Source organism: Octopus bimaculoides, chromosome 20, assembly GCF_046866305.1.
Source record: "Octopus bimaculoides isolate indiv1 chromosome 20, ASM4686630v1, whole genome shotgun sequence".
Taxonomy (NCBI): domain Eukaryota; kingdom Metazoa; phylum Mollusca; class Cephalopoda; order Octopoda; family Octopodidae; genus Octopus; species Octopus bimaculoides.
The window spans coordinates 42,785,363-42,806,165 of NC_142947.1; the positions used below are offsets into that span (position 1 = coordinate 42,785,363).

General features: G+C 34.4%; 1 protein-coding gene across 1 annotated transcript in view; it reads right to left on the reverse strand.

Annotated features, from left to right (window-relative positions):
* LOC106873492 (inositol 1,4,5-trisphosphate-gated calcium channel ITPR3) overlaps nt 1-20,803 on the reverse strand; it is a 230,153-nt gene that overhangs the window by 23,731 nt on the left and 185,619 nt on the right. Inside the window, exons 26-41 of the mRNA XM_089338464.1 lie at nt 20,698-20,803; nt 17,644-17,743; nt 16,321-16,375; nt 15,970-16,079; nt 15,080-15,179; nt 14,602-14,709; nt 13,386-13,519; nt 12,600-12,667; nt 11,289-11,344; nt 9,519-9,680; nt 8,178-8,416; nt 8,002-8,086; nt 6,292-6,479; nt 3,912-4,025; nt 2,859-2,943; nt 1,186-1,272 (exon numbers count right to left, since the gene is read on the reverse strand). The exon at nt 20,698-20,803 is cut by the window's right edge and continues 48 nt beyond it. Coding sequence (XP_089194590.1) covers nt 1,186-1,272; nt 2,859-2,943; nt 3,912-4,025; nt 6,292-6,479; nt 8,002-8,086; nt 8,178-8,416; nt 9,519-9,680; nt 11,289-11,344; nt 12,600-12,667; nt 13,386-13,519; nt 14,602-14,709; nt 15,080-15,179; nt 15,970-16,079; nt 16,321-16,375; nt 17,644-17,743; nt 20,698-20,803 — 1,797 coding nt within the window. The remainder of the gene's footprint in view (nt 1-1,185; nt 1,273-2,858; nt 2,944-3,911; nt 4,026-6,291; nt 6,480-8,001; nt 8,087-8,177; nt 8,417-9,518; nt 9,681-11,288; nt 11,345-12,599; nt 12,668-13,385; nt 13,520-14,601; nt 14,710-15,079; nt 15,180-15,969; nt 16,080-16,320; nt 16,376-17,643; nt 17,744-20,697) is intronic.

Below are 20,803 nucleotides of genomic sequence, written 5' to 3' on the forward strand. Positions count from 1 at the left end.
AGCAATTTTCAATTGTTGTGTGTGATACATTTAACCTCTCTGCAATCGCTCGCTCAGTTATATGACAATCAGATTCAATTATGGCTTAGATTCAGTCATCATCAACTCTCAGTAGGTCGACCAGAACGATGGTCATCTTTCAGTGAAAAATTTCCAGAACGGAATTTTTAAAACCATTTCTGACATGTACGTTCTCTTAAGCAATCAACACCATAAACTTCACATACATCTTTGTAAGCCTCAGCAGCTTTCTTGCCTTTACGGAAATAAATAAAGCAAAATAGAGCGAAAATGTTCGTTTTCGCACTCCATGTAAAAATTGACACTGAAATAACAGCTGTAAACAAAATTACGCGCAATTTGCTTCTGAAGTAAACTAAAAGTAACGGCTATTAAATGTCGAAAGGAAAGAAATCATAACATTGACAAAAGTCAGTAAAAAAATCGTAACTCTATCTCTTTGCGAAAAACGAAATTACTTTCTTGCCAACCTAATATATATATATATATATATATATATATATATATATATATATATATATATATATATATATATATATATATATATATGTATACACACACATATATATAGAGAGAGGGAGAGAGACAGACTGAGAGACAGTGGGAGAGAGACAAAGGGAAAGACAGAGACAGACAGACACAAAAAGAAAATTGATGCATTAACATGAAAAAATGTACTGTACATATACGCTAAATAAGTGCTTAATTAAATATTCTTTGTTAAACTCAAACATGTTATGAAATCACAGTAAACACAGCGGGAAAAAAAACTCCAAGAAACTAAAATGGATCGGCTAAAATGATTGCTGAAAGCAACACATTTGGAATAAAAAACAATAATTCACAAATCTAATTTACACTGCATTCTAAGTAATGTACGCCTTTCTTTAAAAGTAACTTAAAATTCTTAGTTAACCATCATTTTTAATAACGCGAAAATATTATTATAAATTCATTTACAAATGGAAAAAATACAAGATTTGAGCTGCGTCCATTGCCATTATCATAATTATGAAGGTTGTGGGAACAGAGTATCAGATAGTTCGATGTGAGAATGGAATAATTACATGGAATAAGATTAAGAGTAGATAATTCTAATAAGATGGTCTTCCATAAGTTGTTTACAAGGGAGATAAACGATTAAGAAGAAGAAACACAACTTACCACAAGTCCTTTGGCAAGGTTTTCTGTAATGGTTATTTCACTTGAAAATAATGTTTTATCAGGCATGTAGTATAACATATAAAATACCTTAAAAGAAACAAATATATAGTTAAGTGGATATATATATATGTTTGTATATATATATATATATATATATATATATATATATATATATATATATATATATATATATATATATATATATGTATATATATATAGTGGAAATATAAAAGGAGCAAAAATGGTGTAGAATCAGTATACACCACGTGGCAAAATTATGAAGTGAAAATATGTGTTAAACTTATATAAAAAAAGGGGAAGAGAAATGCCTTCATTTCACATAATAACACAGTCCACTTTCTAATTAATTAATTAAAAAGTAAATTATTTAAACTGAAGCGAAACATAAATATTCAGTGTGTGTGTTTTATTGGCAGAATGACCCTCCCAAAATACAACGATATTCATTCTAGCAAGCAGTTTCACATCAGGAATCTTGTGAAACAGACACGAAGATACATGGACACATACATAGATATTGTCTCACACTCAAGTGCACATACATGCACCCGAAAATTCTCTCTCTCACACACACATACACAAGTAAATCTCATAAAAGCTTGCTCACAAAATTCATTGAGTATATTTATTCTTTTTCTGGAATTACGGAGATGTACTTGCATAGCAAATGACCTGATCTGAGATCGTGTGCTGAAACAAAAACAATTGCAGCGTGGAAGGTGTTTATAAGCCGTTTAAAAACACACAAAAACCGTTAGATTCACTTCAACATTTAAATTTAATTTGCCAAAGTATTTCTGTCGCTTTGAGATCGCAACTTGTTCACTGACAAAATTCTGAGATTCAGCACGGAATTTTGTCAGTGAACAGGTCGTCGCAGTCTCAAAGAGACGAAAATATTTTGACAAATTAAATTTAAATGTTGAAATGAATCTAACGGTTTCTGTGTGTTTTTAAATGGCTCATAAACTCCTTCCACGCTGCAATTGCTTATATTTATTTTATAAAATGACATATCTATGTCTACATAAATTAGTTTACATGCAAGAAAAAGAGATTTGTATTCATTTCATACAATGTAGTGTCTATGCATATAAAAATTAGTTTACGCGCCAAAGAAAAATAGTGACAGCAGATTTATTAAACATATTCATTTTATACAATGTAATGCCTATGAATATAAAATTAAATGTAATGTTTAAAAAGTAAATATGTTAATGTTTTTATAATATACAATGCGATATCTATGCATATAAGAATTTGCTTACGTCTAAAAGAAAAAGAGTGACAGAAGATCTATTTTAATGCATTTATTTATGTAATGTCTATTTTTTATTTTCTCTTTGTTTCAGTTATTGGGCTGCGATCATGCTGGGGCACTACCATAAAGGGGTTTAAGTCGAACAAATCTACCCAAGTAAGTATTTTTGTTTTAAAGTCGCATGCTTAGTCTTTCGGTTATTTTCGTCGAACCGGTAGTTTACGGGGTACGTAAACTAAACAACACCGTCTGTCAAGCAGTAAGTAGGTGGACAAACACAGAAACAAAGGTACACACATTTATATCCATCCATCCACCTATCTATCTGTCTGTCTGTTTGTCTATCTGTCTATCAGTAATTGTATATATACAATGCAATGAATTAACTTACATGCAAGAAGGGGAGTACACCTTCCAGTACATAGTAGAGATTGCCGTGGACCATTCCTCTTGTGTCACTGCTATCAGCAATAGCACTGCAAAGGGAGACAAGAAAGTTACAGACAATGCACATTACACTGAAACAGCTTGTTATTAACTACAGTACCAATGTAACGGAGATTTACAATAAATATATTTGTCGAATACTGTTTCTCGCTCAGGGATTTAAAACTAGTGGTTTTTCTCTTTATGAGATCAGCAACTGTGTGTCGCTTTAAAAGTATATACTGGAGCAAGGTCAAGTGGCTGCCATCTCTAGCCGGTGCTTAACCTGTACCGAGGAAAGGAAATTACCCAGAAACCATTGGTCTGCAGGTATCACTGAAGCTAGTATAATACTGTAAGCAATAAACTCTCTTGCTCACAGTATACGGACACAGACCATGTGTCGTAGCCAGCCGGGAAAGATGTTTTCCTGAGGCTAAACAGTAGACTTTATTTATAGAATCATATCCTTACGTATTGCTACAAGAAGTCGGGCCACTTTTCTCTTTTGTCCCGCCAGTCTCATGGTTACAATACAGAAGAATTCAGCAGTTTGGAATGAAACTTAAAGTGGTTAGTTTCGTCATTTTTACAACTCTTCAGGACGCATCATCTCTTCCTTCCAAGCCGCGGAAGGCAAGTATATTTCGTAGGAGATAATGTCGGATTTTCTGATACAATGCTTCTGTTTTGTAATTGTTTTAGTCATTGAGCTGTGGCCAGATTGAGGGCACCGCCTGGGAGGGCTGTAGCCAAACAAAAGATCCACAACAACAACACCAATAATAACGACCACAGTGTGAAGACCGATCACAATAACAACAACACCAACAATAGCAGCAACAACATCATATTATGAACAGCAGTAACAACAACAACAATAATAACAACAACAGTGGTAACAGCATCAGCAACAAGTACAACAGTGACAACAACAAAAGCAAGAAGTACACCGACGATAAAGCGAATGATTATTTTGTGAATAAAAGAAGGATTTTAAAAGCATGAAAAGAGTAACCTTTTGTCTGGATAAGTTTTCAGCAAAGAAGTGGTCCTTTCTCGGTAACGGGTGACAGACTCAAACAGCTCATTGACAGTTTGAACAGTCGTGGAAAGGAAGTCCCAAATTTTTCTGTCAGAAAAGATAAATAAATAAGTTAATTAATGGATAAATAAATGAAGAAAAAAAAAAAAAGAATAAATGAATAAGCAATAATTGCTGCGTCAAATTTGTACGGTTTTTCTGTTCTCAAAAATAACTGCAAAAAGTGTTTGAACTAAATTCCGAAATGTCTACAGGTACCGTCAGTGTTTCAATATATTTGGTAATGTTAAGACACAATTACTGCTCATTCATTATTCTTTATCTATCTATCTATCTATCCTTCTATCTATCTATCTATGTTGCGTTGAGTTCTTGAGCAAAATACTCCATCTCACTTTGTTCTGCGACCACTTCGACACCTGACGCGTGGCGCACAGTGCCCCTGTTGAGACAACGTCGATTTGATGGAGGGAGGGAGTTAATGGTCGGCACTGACATTTGATCACTATAAAAAAATCATTTGTGCAGGTCATTCGGCAGAGGGTTGAATGTTCATGCGTAGTTTTCGATGGGAGAGTCCATTATTATTGAAGCGATGATCTGGCAGAATCAGCACGCCGGACAAAATGCTTAGCGACATTTCGTCCGACTTAACTCTCAATCTCTCTCTTCCTTCCTTTCTTTATTTCTTTCTGTCTTTCTTTCTTTCTTTCTCTCTTTCTCTTCCTCTCGCTGTCTTTCTCACGATCTCACTCTCTCATTCTCTCTCTCCCTCTCTCACTCCCTCTTTCATTCTCTCTCCCTCGCTATCTTTCTCTCTCACTTTCTCTGTTTCTCTCCCTTCTCTTCAGTCTGTCTATCTTTCTCTCTCTCACTTCCTCTCTATTTTTCTATCTCCTCCTCCTCCTCCTCCGGATCCCCCTTCCCCTATCTCTCTCTGACAAGCTTCCGCACAGCTTGTTTTACCCAAATTTCATTTGCAAGATTATCGTTGATGAGAAACTTCGGTTGGAGAAACTTGCCCAAGATGCAACAAGGAGGGATCGAACAAAAAAACCCACATCGTTTTAAATTTAACTTCTAAACGACGGAGACAGCCACCCCATTCATCAGTATGGGCGATGATGTTGACGATGATGATGTTGGTGGTGGTGGCAGTGATCGTGGTGATGGTGATGGTGATGAAGATGATGATGAAAATGATGATGATGATGGTGGTGGCGGTGATCGTGACGATGATGATGATGATGGTGATGAAGTTGAGGATGATAAAGTTGTTGATGGTGGGAGTGGTGGGTGATGGTGATGATGGTGATGACGATGATTGATGATGATGATTATTAATATGATGATGATGGTGACGATGACGATGATGATGCTGCTGCTGATGATGATTATGATGGTTGTGGTGGTGGTGATGGTGATGATGATGATGATGATGATAATGGTAATGATGGTTACGGTGACAGTGATGGTGGTGATGATGATGAAGATGATGATGATGATGATGATGATGGTGGTGATGATGAAGATGATGACGAGGAGGACAGTGAAACGTTTGTCGCAATTATTGATCGCAACAGTATTACTTCAACATTTCGGTTATCACCCTTCACATATACGCAACTACACACTCACACACACACACACACACACACACACACACACTCACACACACACGCACACAAGAAGCGTGTTTATTTTCCTAAGTTTCATCCACATAGTACAAGCTCTGTTCTATTTACGGCAGCACTGACCCATATCCTACATACAACTCTCTTAATGGAGTGACGTATGTTATTGCATGGCGAAGGGTGTAGCGAGGCGCTTTGTTGGAGGTGGGGGAAGATGCGTGTGTGCATGTGCGTGCAAATGCCATGTTGTGTGTGTGTATGTATGTATATATATATATATATATATATATATATATATATATTACACAAATTTTGGGTAAAACCTGCACTTTTACCCGCTCCCATTGATTGCACCTAGTATAGTACTAGTGTAGCAATAATTGGGTACCCTCCCAGCAGTATACTGGATAGATACTATCCCTTAGTGGGTTGAACCCCCAACCCCTAACTCTCTCACGTTATATATATATATATATATATATATATATATACTCCTATTTTGACTGCTCCTTCTAGCGTGTAAGGCTGCCTGTTAAAGGTCGCTTCTTTTGTGTTTAAATGTACACTAATTATCTGTCTGAGGTCCTTGTGACTTGACAGATGACTAAAGACTCGGGTGCATTTTTACATACCCTGTGTTACGAAGGAATAATAATAATAATAATAATAATGCGGAAAAAGTTAAGAATGAGTGGACTTCTTAGTTCAATGACACTTGCTTAGAATGTTGGATATCTGAAAGGCCGCTCTCGTTCTCATCTGGGTTTGGTTTAACATAGACACCAAGTGTGAATTTCAAGAAAGGTGTTTTCAAGTTGTTATCGATTTCTGAGTGATTGAGAATCCACAGTAATTCCTCAAACGGTAGAATGGTTTGGCAAAGCGAGTCAATGAATTTATTTTCTCCCTGAAAATAAATTACAAAAAAAAAAAGAAAATAAGAGAGAGAGAGAGAGAGAGAGAGAGAGAGAGAGAGAGAGAGAGAGAGAGAGAGAGAGAGAGAAAATTGCAATAAATAATCTTCAATGAGAATTGACGAAACAAATGTCGAGTGCCGGACTAAATGTATTTCGTTATTTAATTTAATTCCAATGATATTTGAACTTAAAATAGAAAATGAAAAAAGGGAAAAACATTATCGGCGGAGCTTTATGAGATTTTTTTTGTTTTGTAGCTGTGTTCCTCCTCGACAAATTTTGTTTCTCGTTTATGAAATCTGAATAAATTTTAAAATCTTCTCAGAAATATGATGTTGGAAAGTCAAACAGAAGAAAAACGAATTTATCTGAAAACCAAAGAAATTTTGTATGTATGTACGCATGTATGTATGTACGCATGTATGTATATATGCATGTATGTTGGAGGAGACACGTGGGATAGAGAGTCGCTGAAGAGGTCACAGAGAGTGTGAAAAAAATTCAGACAAAGGACACTAAGATAAGAACAATAATAAACCTGAAGTAAAGAACAAATATATAGTGTTGTGTCGGGATAGAGTCATACTGCCTTAATATCTAACACACTCACCGGTTCAATTTCCAGTCATTTATCATACATATATATTTCAAAACTTTTCGTTGCTTTTGCATCCTTGTCAATGGATGTTGACTCAACATCCATTGACAAGGTTGCAAAAGCGACGAAAATTTATGAATAATAAATGAGTGGAAACTGAACCGGTGAGTGTGTTAGATAATAAGGCATTAAGACAATATGACTCTCCCCAGACACAACAAAATTTGTTTCAACACACGAATTTACATAAAGAATCTTGTAAACCCGATACAAAAACGAAACGTGTGTGTGTGTGTGTGTGTGTGTGTGTGTGTGTGTGTGTGTGTGTGTGTGTGTGAAAGATTGAATTATATTTCATCCTTTACTTTGGAGGGTTCCAAAGGGCGGTTTCTAAAAAAGATTCTTCATATTTTGCTGGTGCCTTTCTGGCGTAAGATATTTGCAAAAATGAAAATATTATATGTATATGACGTGTTATGAGAATTTATGGAAAAGTATCCCATAGAAACTCAACAAGTATGTCAAAAATGGAGAAGTGATGTTAAAATTTGAAAGAATTTTAATACATGCATACGATCGTTTCAAACACCGATATTACCATGTAAATACATGGTAGAATGATTAAAATTAATTTGATTAAATTAAATTAATTACATATCACTGTTCTCCTCAGTGCAGGAAGTATACAACAAAAAATTATTATTATTACAGAAAACTTGATGAAGGAATTACCAGATAACAAATTCGGATATACATATTTTATCCTTATGAAAAATTGAAAGCATACTAAAGGATGATGTTGAGTCTAGTGGTGTATAAACTAAGACTATATCTATATATATATATATATATATATATATATATATATATATATATATATATGATTATATATATACGATAAGTGTCAGACTGACCTCAGCACAAGTTGCCAATAAATCTACGAGTGAAATGAAGTAAGTCCGATGTCCTTTTTCAGTTTTGTTGGTCAATATTCTTTCTCTGAAATAGAAATAGAAGAGATATAATAAAGTCTAATGAGAAGATGAGAGAGAAATAGGTGTCTAAATACAAATGTTTATTATGAACATACCTCACTTCTCTGTCTTGATCGAGAACATAAGCGGCCTTCTTAAAGTTCTGCATGATATATTTCATGACCAAGGTTTGGTTGTGTTTCAAGGTCACGTCCAGTCCTTCCACTTTGACCAAAGCTCGCAAAAGGTCAAGGAATTCGGGTGCATTCTCTTGGTTCTCAGAAGCGAGGATAACTATTTTCTGAATTTGCCTTGAGTTGATTTTCAGGCATGTAAGCTGGTTGCCTACGAATACCTTGGAAGATAAAATTTAGATGATATAAGTATATGTTTGTGTATGTGTGTGTGTTTGTGTATTGTCATTTTATCCCCTTTTATTTCTCTCTCTCTATCACTCTCTCTCCCTTCCTCTGCACACAGGCAAAAGCAAAGATATGCTATTTCTGTTTTTAATATCAAAATTCTTTTTGTAATATACACATACGTACACACACTCGCAGTTATAATAGAGGTGTACATGAACGCATCTGTGTCTATGTCTATAAGTACCTCAATTTCTCTTTCTAAATTTCTCTTTTTCTTACTCTCTCACACTCTCACGATTTATTTGCCAGCATGTGTCTATCTATCTATCTATCTATCTATCTATCTATCATCTATCTATCGTTTGTGTGTATATATATATATATATATATATATATATATATATATATATATATATATACATACACACAAACGATACCGTTGACTGAACACTATTCAATTTTTTTTCTCCGTGTTTTTCTCCTTGTCTCCGTATTCTTTCTGTTGAAGAGCGTAGCTCGAAACGTCAAAGACTTTCCGTATTCCCGAGCGTCATACTAATATATCCTTTTGTTATTTACACCACCTGTCCTCGTCTGTTGTTATTATTTGTATATTCTTCCATATATATATATATATATATATATATATATATATATATATATATATATATATATATATATATATACATACAGTAGCACCCCGTCTTTTGAACAACTCTCATCTCGAATAAATCGTGCTTTATATATAGAGATATATATAAAGCACGATTTGTTCGTGATGAGAAGTGTTTGTAAACCGAGGTACTACTGAGTATACATACATAGATACATACACACACACACACATACATACATACATACATACATACACACACACACACACACACACATATATATATAGTGTTTTTATATTATATAATTATTGTACATTTATTGTACTTTGAGTCTTCCACAGTAGCTTTCTCCCCGTAACTCGCAAAGCCTTTTGGGTTTGTTGATAAAAATATTATTTATGTAGTGTGTGCATATATATATATATATATATATATATATATATATATATATATATATAGTGAGAATTCTTCGTCTTACCTCCCTCAAGGCAATGGCCAGCTGTGATTCGACCACTTTTACCTCAAGAAGTGTGTCAAGTTTCTCAAACATTTCGCTTTGGACTTGGTTGTTTTCTTTGATTAATAACTTCAATAGATACAACGTCTTCTCCAGAATGGTCTTCATCCCTCTGTACTGATCCTAGTGAAAAACAAGTTATATGTATATACATATTTGTGTGTGTGTGTGTGTGTTTATGTGTACACACTCTCTCTCTCATACACACACACACGTTTATATATATATATAGTTTAGAAAAAAGATTAGGGATGTATACAAATTCAATTTTTATATGTAAAAGAGGGAGGTGAAAATAGCACAGAAGTAATCTAAGATATTTCAATTTAGAAAGAATTTGAGAAAATGATTTAAAAAATTATACAAAGAAAATATTACTAGCTTCGATGATGAATCTCATCTTATCAGATATCAGTAAAAATTTATAAAAATTTGAAGTAAAAACAGTTTATTTCTGTGTGGGGGGTCAATATATATATATATATATATATATATATATATATATATATACATATATACACATGTGTTGTATACACATATGTAAATTTATATGCATATGTTTATCTGTGTGTGTGTGTGTGCAAAGGTAAGATCCAAGGATCAAGGTGTAGGAAGTTAATGAGCTTCAAGCAATCCGTAGAAAATATTAAAAAACAGCTTTCAGAAGCAATAGTGGTTTATTGGCGCAGAATGTTGTGGAGTTTTCCTATATCGAAGTACGATGAACTGAGAAACGTTAACTCCATAGTTCATGATTAGAAGCAAAGGCTGTTGTATGAATATATACGCGAAGAAACATAAAAAAAAAAATTAAAGAATGGAGTGGTTCTGGTAGCTCTGAAACATATGCAGCCTGAATTTTATCTACTCCGTTCCCTAACTTTTGAATATATATATATATATATATATATATATATATATATATATATATATATATATATGTATAAGAAGGGATGACCACTAAGTGGACATCCGATATACTAGAAAGAGATCATCAACGACCTAAGCACAAAGAAAAATAATGTTCTCCAGAAAAAAATTTCGCAAACACCAGAGAACATTATTTTTCTTTGTGGTTGAGTCATTGATAATCTCTTTCTAGCATATCGGATGTCCACTTACTGCTCATCCCTTCTTATACACATGTAATACAATTTTTCTGAATTTTCAGATTTTTTATATGCTAGGCCACTTGGTTTTAAATTGATGTTAATTGAATTAATATTCAATTAATCACCCCCCCTCTCTCTCTCTCTCTCTCTCTCTCTCTCTCTCTCATATATATATATATATATATATATATATATATATATATATATATATATATATATATATATATATGAGAGATGATGTGAGAGATGGTAATTGCTTTCGTTTACAGCCGTTTCATAATCGTGTTAGTTATATATACATCAATGTTGATGTAATATCTAATTTATAACTAAGAAAATTTTGAAACAGATGTAAAGAAATGGAATAAACATCTTTTCTCTCACCTCTCTCTGCTTTATCTGTCACACACTCACACACACACACACACACACACACACACACACACACACACACACATATTTCCATATATATATATATATATATATACACATTTATGTATGTGCATGTATTATGTGTTTACTACGACTCACTCAAACAATATCATCATCATCATCATCATCATCCTCATTATCATCGTCGTCATCGTCAGTATAGCTAGATTAGAGTTAGGGTACTTACAGGCAGTTTGAAGTCGATCTCTTGCGATAAGATATCAAGGACGATTTTAAGAATACCTATATGTTGATGTTGGCGTAGACATCGATGATTACGTCAGTGGTGTTATTATTATTATTGTTGTTGTTCGTGGCGGCAGTAGTGGCGGTGGTAGTGGCAGCGGAAGTGGTGGCGATGGCAGTTGTGCGTGCGTGAGAGAGCGTAACGGGGGAGAAATAGATAAAAAAAGATAAGAATGCAAACAATGCTTTTAATAAAGGAAAAACGGAGCGTTTATTTTACACAACACGAACACACGCGCATGCACACACACACACACACACACACACACACACACACACACACACACGCACGCACGCACACATACATACACGCACTAATATAGAACTGTAAAAATTGTACTCAACACTGCATTGGTAGATAAATATTCTTTATTTGTTGGCAAACAAGGCTACCAATTGTTTCATGCCGCTAGAAATCTCTCTACGATTATCAAGCCTGCTACATGAAGACATTGGTAGTCGTTCCCATGTGGCAGGCTTGATAATTGTAGTGAGATTTCTTTCTACATGAAACCATTGCCCCAAAATGGGACAATGGATGTAAAAAAAACAAATAAAGCAAAGGGTTATTTAGGTTACGTTTTATTTGTGAAATACTATTGTTTTCAATTTGCTGCAGAAAATGGTCTATGTCTGTGCTGGTGAGTGGAACTAGGGGCACTGGGGAGCACTAGGAATGTGGCCTTAGGACCAAAGGAACGACGGCCTGAAAAAGTTTGGGAACCACTACTTTAGACCAATCAACATTTAGAACATTTCTGCCTTTAGAGCGGTGGTTTTCAATGGGGGCCATAAGGCCCGTGAGGGTTCACATAAGATTTGGGGAGGGGGGTTCCAGACAACAAAATTGAGGATCCATAATAATATTTTAAGGGCCCCTGAAAACATTTTGCTTTAGATGTATGTATTGGTATGTATTGCACGAAACAGCTGGGTTTCTTTCTCTAGTTTAGTTAGTTCGACTGTCCCTCGAGGACGCTTCTGTCTTTAGCATTTTACATAGTTCAATCTACACAAGATAATGTGTGAAAAGGAAAATAGAAATTTTGAAAGAAATTTCTATAAAACTAGTTTTTGAACATCGAATGGCTATTGGGGTGATGGTCCACAAGAGTAAAATAGCGATCAAAGGGGTCCAAAGATAAAACTAAGTGGTTGAGGACCCCCGCTGTAGAAGAAGATATACTTGGAAAATAAAAGACAGAGGCTGAAAAATAGGGCCAAATGGAGAAGTAAAGAATTGAAACCTTACCGTGGCTGATCATAATGTTTTGGTTCATGTAATGTGGCTCTTCTGGAGTTTTAGGTAAATGACAAAACCTGGAAAAGAAATATATACATAGATACGTAATACATAAATTACTAATTATATGTGTGTGTGTTTGCGTGTGTGTTTGCGTGTGTGTGTGTGTGTTAGATGCCCATGTATACTTACATATATAGGAATATACGAGGGGTGCTGAAAAGTTCCTGGCTTTAAGGGTATCATGAAAGGCTTAGTTGCAGGCCCGACCTACCGAGTTCTTTTACAGGTCTTAGAAAACTGTAGGACCGCTACAATACGTGTGTGAATCTGAGAGGGGGATATGTTGAATAAAATCATAATTAACTAATGCCATATGCCTGTGGGCATATGTAAAGATTCTACCTAACGATTCTGTCCATTCTAACAGTTCTGAGCCATGCGTCCTCACAGGTATGTGTAAAATGATTATTAATAGTAAAGTTGTGAAGGATGCAATTTTTAAGATGTACGAAAGAAAGAGAATTACAGATACAACATCGATTGTCCAGAACTCTTGGTTCCAAAGATTTTCTGGATTAAAGATTTTTCTCCAACTAGGGGTGGTAACCTTGCTCAACACTTTAGATTAAATAATTATTAGATTTATTTAAAAAATTAAATGAAACAGAGGCATACGTACATTAATTTAACTTAGTGCGGATTGCAAGAGATTCCGGACTATCAGCATCAAGAAAGTCGGAATTGTAACTGTAAATATCAAACAAAGAATTGTAATAAAATAAATAGACTAACTCTGCCAGTTCATCAAGGATCTTGCTCATTAACTTCACTTGCTGGTCATTCAATTTCGCTCTGGATAACCGTCTCAGGATGGGTAAGGCACGTTGTACTTCTCTGTGCACGCGGGCAGAGTCTTGGGTCAATACCTGTATTTTTTAAAATATATATATATATATATATATATATAATATAATAAACGAAATTTTAGTCTTTACCAAAACCAGGGATATCATCTCGAGTTCCTAGTGCATGTTCTCCGTACTTATGTGAATGATGAGAGGTAAACATCTTGATTTTCTCAACTTTAGCCTGGATAGGGCGCGCATTATAAAGTAAGCTACACTCATTTTCTTCTTATCTCTTCCTCCGTTGAAGAAACTGGACGCATGATTACAAACCAATGAATGTCTCGTCACCGTTGATCCTACAGGGCTGCCGACATCCCTACTTAAACTAAAGTGAACTTCTGGCCGTCCAGCATGAAGCTCAAGTACATCTTTTACATAGACACGTGCTGTGTCTGTTACAGTACTTGAGCTGTTCTCCTTTAGATTCATTGTTGATATTGATCTACCTGGTCAACCTTGACTCATGCTGCCATGTAAGTATATATAAAACAGAGTGAAGGGGTATTTGACTCATGATCGTAAGGCAGTGAGTTCGATTCCTGGCGGCGTGTTTCGTCCTTGAGTAAGACATTTTATTTCACGTTACCCCAGTTCGCTCAGCCGGCAAAATTGATCATGAGGTGTGTTGAGCCAGGGTGGACTTGGCTATAAATTAACAAGATCAACAACAACGAAACAAAATGTTAATTTGACAAAATAACAAAATGTCAGAAATAAAATAAAATGTTTGTGGAGGAGTGAAGGTAGGCATCTGGGCCGGAAGCGAGGGAGGAAGGATGACAACAGAACCGGAAGTAAGTTGGTAGTGAGGTCTGATTGGGCGTTTTTTTTGTGTCAGGCATCCGAGGTGAACGCGATGGGTGGAGCGTATTAAGATGGACAGTAGGTTCAGACCAGAGGTTTGGGTAACGTAAGCGTTTAGGGCCGTGCAAGAAATTCTTCTGATTCAAGTGAATTGTAGCTTTCCTCTCTGAAATTCATTTCAAGTTAAGAGCATTTTTACTTTTGCCGTCCCTTTCACAACCTCGACAACAACTCCTCCCCGCTATCTTACAGTTAAACCTTAGAAAAGTGAAATATTAACAAAATCTGTAAGTTACCAAAGCTTGTGAAGCCAGTTTGAACATGTCATCTTGTGAGGAATACATCTTGTTCATGATATCGAGTGCTTTGACAACCATTTGGTCATATTTATAGTTGGAGAGATCCTGGAAGGACAGAAATATTTATCAAGAAGTCTTTAGTAACATGCTAATGAAAATATTAATGTTCGAGGTGAAAGGTTTGACGATATGATGGTATAACTAAATTCTGACTAATTTAATTCGTGCGGAGCAACAAACGAAAATTTGTATCATGTATATATATATATAGAATAATGGAAAATGGAGAGTACCGCGTTAACGTTGTTTGATATTTAGCTATCAAAAGGGGGTAATGTGAAACTCCGAGTACCTATTAGGTAGAATCTCAGTTTTTATTGCTACTACTAGATATATGTATGGACACGCGACGGTTGGCCATATCACACAATCATGACTGTTCTAACCTAACGTTCATAATAAGTTTGATACTCACCAACAAAATGGCTGTTGTGTCTTCGATGTTGAAGATGGAGGAATTATGGAACATTTCTCGTAATTCTCGAGTTATTTCCTTTTGTTTCTTTAAACTTTTTCTGAAGAAAAATTATATAAAACATAAAAAATTGAATTTCAGAAACCTCGGTTGTTTTTTTTGTTGTTTGTCACCAAAAAATTCATCAATATTGCTATGGAGACAAATACCCACGAAATGCAATTCTTTAAAAGGAAATTGTGAGATTTCATTGATATAAAGGTAGATATGGTTATGTGCTTAAGGAGCTCTCCTTGCAATCATGTGGTTTCGAGTTCAATCCCATTGCGTGGCACCTTGGGCAAGTGTCTTCTACTATAGCTTCGGGCCGAGTACAGTTTTGTGACCTGAGTGGATATTGTGCACGAAAACTCAAAGAAGACAATGGTGTATATGTGCCTATGTGCATGTGTGTGTGCATTGTATGAACATGGATGGGCTTCGGTCGTTTTAACATCGAGTGATTGTTAATAAACAAATGTTACCATCACATATATAAGTAATTTCCACTCCAAGTCGAGGAATAAAGAAAAATTCCTTGCTTGACAACAGGAGAGGATTGGCAACAAGAAGGACTAATTCCTTGCAAACACAGAAAACTGTGAACACAGTCCTTCTGTATTATAAACAATTTGTCTCTGTTTATATCTTGCACAAGGAATAGGACTCATTAACAAAGGGGAGAAGTCTACTGACGAACCGTTTCGTGGTTTGTTCACCACTCCTCAGAGCAGACATATCCATCTTCCTTCCACAATAGCATAGATATCTGTTACAAATATAATGTAAAAAATTAGGCTAGCACAGAGTTATATCCCTTTGCCTAAGTAATCAAGAATTTGGTTTCTTACTTGCTTTGGTCTTGAGGTTTGTAAGTTTCGTAGAGTAATGGTTCCAAGTTGTTCTGATTTTTTCTTTTACCTGCTTGTACCTCGATATTTTTGAATTTGGTCACAAAAGCCTGAAATAGTAAGAACAAAGACAGGATAAGAAGATATAACGAAGTAAATGCGGCATTCATTCCTATTGTGTCAATAGCTAGTGCGTGGACAAGTAAAAACTTAATGTGTACTAGTTGTTTCAGAGAAATATTATATAGTTGTTTTTGCTTCAAATACTTCGTCTTTGTATCTAGGGAGAAATAAATAAATGTACGTCGATACTGTCAACTGTCGAGGAAATACCAAGTGTACGGTACTTACTTTGAGACGTATGTTTCGTTGGTATGTAAAAAGTAACTCAAGGACTTCCATTGCTCTGAGGAGAACAAAAATATTTTAAACACAATACGAATTAATACTTCTCTCCAATATGTAAAGTTATTTTAAAACCTCACTCACTTACTCTCTCCAATAAATAAATATATTGATAAATAGATAAATAAATTTAGCACAATAATAAATAGATAAATCTATTTAGCACAATAATATACAAGACTAAATACACATATAGCAAATATATATAACCTTTTCTACTCTAGGCACAAGGCCCGAAATTTTGAGGGAGGGGCCCAGTCGATTAGATCGACCCCAGTACGCAACTGGTACTTAATTTATTAACCCCGAAAGGATGAAAGGCAAAGTCGACCTTGGCGGAACTTGAACTCAGAACGTAAAGACGGACGAAATACCACTAAGCATTTCACCCGGCGTGCTAAGGTTTCTTATTTCTTTACTGCCCACAAGGGGACAAACCAGGACAGACAAACGGATTAAGTCGATTATATCGACCCCAGTGCATAACTGGTACTTATTTAATCGACCCCGAAAGGATGAAAGGCAAAGTCGACGTCGGAGGAATTTGAACTCAGAACGTAAAGACAAACGAAATACCGCTAAGCATTTCGCCCGGCGTGCTAACGATTCTGCCAACTCGCCGCCTTAGCAACTATATATATCTCAATACGCGATAGTGTGTTTCTGGCTGCATTGCACTTGAGAGAGGCAAAAAAAAAAAAAAAAAAAAACCACTTTCATCCAGAACCTGTCTCTAACTAACGGTGAACTTAGAAAGAATTTCAACGTTATAATAAATAATAAACAAAATGAAACTCCTTTAGCAACCAAATTTTGGTCATAAAGATTTTTACAGAGAAAACACGAACTTTTACAAACAAGTAGTAAAAATATTTTGAGATCAACCTAAAAAAAAGTAACAATTCCATTTATATCAGAAAATATGACGAAATACATTTCTCGTGATAAATTTTTAGAAAACTTCATGAAGATCAGTAAGAAAATATGCATTTAGGTTTAAGATATCCGTAAAATCTAGGAGCTTAGGTAGACTTATACAGAATACATATACTAAGCATTAAAAGCATTTCACCCTCTCTCTCTCTCTCTCTCTCATTAGAAGTGCAACAACATCAACAGGGTATGTGTCTATTTATAACGCCATGCAACTCAAGAGATAGGTGTAAACCATTTTAACAGAACATCGTTCAATATTAAACTTCGAAGACTATTGATATTGAAAATATATTTAGAAATTTATAAAAGTAAGAATATTTTCTTGTTACGAACTGGTATTTGGCATCCACAATGGCTTCTGTTTCCGAAGATTTCTCGTATCTTCCTTCAAGCCGATAGTGGTTTACAAGCTTTTGGGATTCTTTCGAATAACCTACAGGAAAATAAACGAACAGACAAATAATAATAATAACAACAATAACAGCAACAACAATAATAATACTTTCTACTATAAGCACAAGGCCTGAAATGTTCGGGTGGGGACTAATCGATTACATTTATCCCAGTGTTTCACTGTTACTCATTTCATCGACCCCAAAAAGACAAAAAGGCAAAGTCGACCTTGGCGAAATTTGAACTCAGAACGTAAAGACGAACGAAATGCTGTAAGCGTTTTGCCCGGCGTGCTAACGATTCTGTCCGCTCACCGCCAAAATAATAATAATAATAATAATAATAATAATAATAATAATAATAATAATAATAATAATAATAATAATAATAATAATGTGATTGAATTTTTGCCGAGAAGTGTTTAAAGCTTCCACCAGAAGATTGATGAACCGAGAAAGACAATTCGAATGATTCGATTAGAAAAGTGGTGAGCTGAAGAAATCCAGAGAAGAAAATAAAATAAACAGGAAGCGTGCAAGAAAAACAACAGTATTAGAATGTGGCAATGAAGGTGTAAGAAACGACGAAAATGTAAATTAAGACAATTACTGTGTTCCTGAGAATGATGATGAAGTAAATAGAGAAGGTGATGTAAGTCGACGAGAGGCAATAAATGTTAAACAAGGTTTTGAATGAGGAAGAGAAGGAGACTCTGGAAATGTTGCTTGTAAAATGTATGGTGTAAGCAATAAACTACTACCAAATCTAAGGTAAATGGACAAAGAAAAAGTAAGGATAGCCACAGACGAAGTGAATAACATTTGAGCTTGCTTGAAAGAGAGAACAGATGTGAGAAACACGAGCCAGTCAGAGCGACTGCTAAGTGTTGTAGTTGACATAACAGGATACAAGTGGAATAGTGTTGAAGGCAAGGTGAAGAAAAAGAAAGAACCAAATTGGAGAAAAAGAATACGAAGTTGGAAAAGAAGAAGAGAACTGGGACAATTAAATAGGATAATAAGAGAACTCACGAATAAAGCAGTACTCAGAAAATTGAATGGGCATATACATATATATATATATATATATATATATATATATATATATATATATATATATATATATATATATATGTATGTATGTATGTATGTATGTATATGTATGTACGTATGTATGCATATACATATGTATATATATGTGTATGTGTATACACACACACACACACACACACACACACACACACACACACACACACACACATATATATATATATATATATATATATATATATATATATATATATACATATATATATATATATATGCATATATATAAATAGATAGATAGGTAGATAAGTATGTAGGAAGATATAAATGTATATAAGGAAAGAGAGAGGGAGAGAGATAGAGAGACATACAGACAGACTGACTGACGGATGGATAGCTATTACGATGTACGAAGATACAAGTACCACAAACCCTAAAATTAACAAGATGCAGACGATAAACAATAAATAGATAAATAAATAATTATGAAGATGTAAAAGCCTCCAACCAATATTTCCAAGTTTATACCAAGAGAAACATGAAAATGGTTTACCACAATACGACTCAGTGTTTCTACGCCGAATTATTGACGAGGCCCGGTTCCACATTTTGGCATTGGATTCTAGAAAAATACAGCAGTGACCACTCAAAATTCTGTTGCATTTATCGAATAAAACAAAAAAACATGGCCGAGGAAGATGTTTTGCAGTTTTACGAAACATATGTCGAATATATATATATATATATATATATATATATATATATATACACATATATGTACACACACACACACACACATATATATATATATATGGTTTATAACCAGTTAAAAAAAGAAAAGGAAATGGAAATAAGGAAGTTAACAATTATCTATTATTAACAAATTGCTCGTCTTCGCTTCTTACAGCCGTTTCAATTAATACTCAATAATTTGATTACAAATTTGTACATTAAATTTGCATCTATGTGACATGAGCATAATTTCAGAGAAAAAGAAAATGCACCTTGGGATGTTATATGTGGACATATCAATTCATTTCAGAAGATACATATAATATCCACATCTAACGAAATTATGCTCATGTCACATAAATGCAAATTTAATGTACAAATGTGTAATTAGATTATTGAGTATTAATTGAAACGGCTGAAAGAAGCGAAGCTGAACAATTTGTTAATAATAAATAATTGTTAACTTCCTTATCTCCATTTTCTTTTCTTCTTTTAACTGGACATAAACTATATACTTAATACATACCCGTTGTTTTAAGAGGTTGTTTCATTACCCAACAATATTAGGTATTGAAACAATATTTCCTTGGATGCAATTATCCCTTGACGAGGTTAACACATCCTCGAATTAAATATATATATATATATATATATATATATATATATATATATATATATATATATATATATATACACACATACATACATATATGTATATGCATATATGTATATGCATATATGTATATGCATATATGTATGTATGCATATTTGTATGTGTGTATATGTGATTGAGTATGTGCGCGAGTGTATGTGTGTGCATGTGTGTGTCTAACGCACATTTTATATATCATATTTATATATACATCTGTGGACACGAATATATTGAACTATGTATGTATATATATATATATATTATGGAAGAATATATACAAAGAATATCTATATATATATACATGCATACGATGTATGTGTATATATATATATATGTATATTTATATACATATACATATATATAAACATACGATGTATATGTGTGTATATGCGTGTGTATACATATATTAATATGCATGTATATATAGATATGTACGTACTTCTATCTATCTATGTGTGTGCGTGTAAGTGTGTGTATATATACATACACAGACACAGACGAATGATGTTAGCCATATAAAAGAGTAGATAACTGAAAGACCCTTTCGATTCTGTTTGTACAAACCTTTCCGTCTTTCTTTGTCTTTGACTTTGTCTTCTGGAAATGGAATGTCATGGCGACCATCTAAGAGACTGAGCAGTGGTTGCATGAGCTGCTTGACATCTTCCAT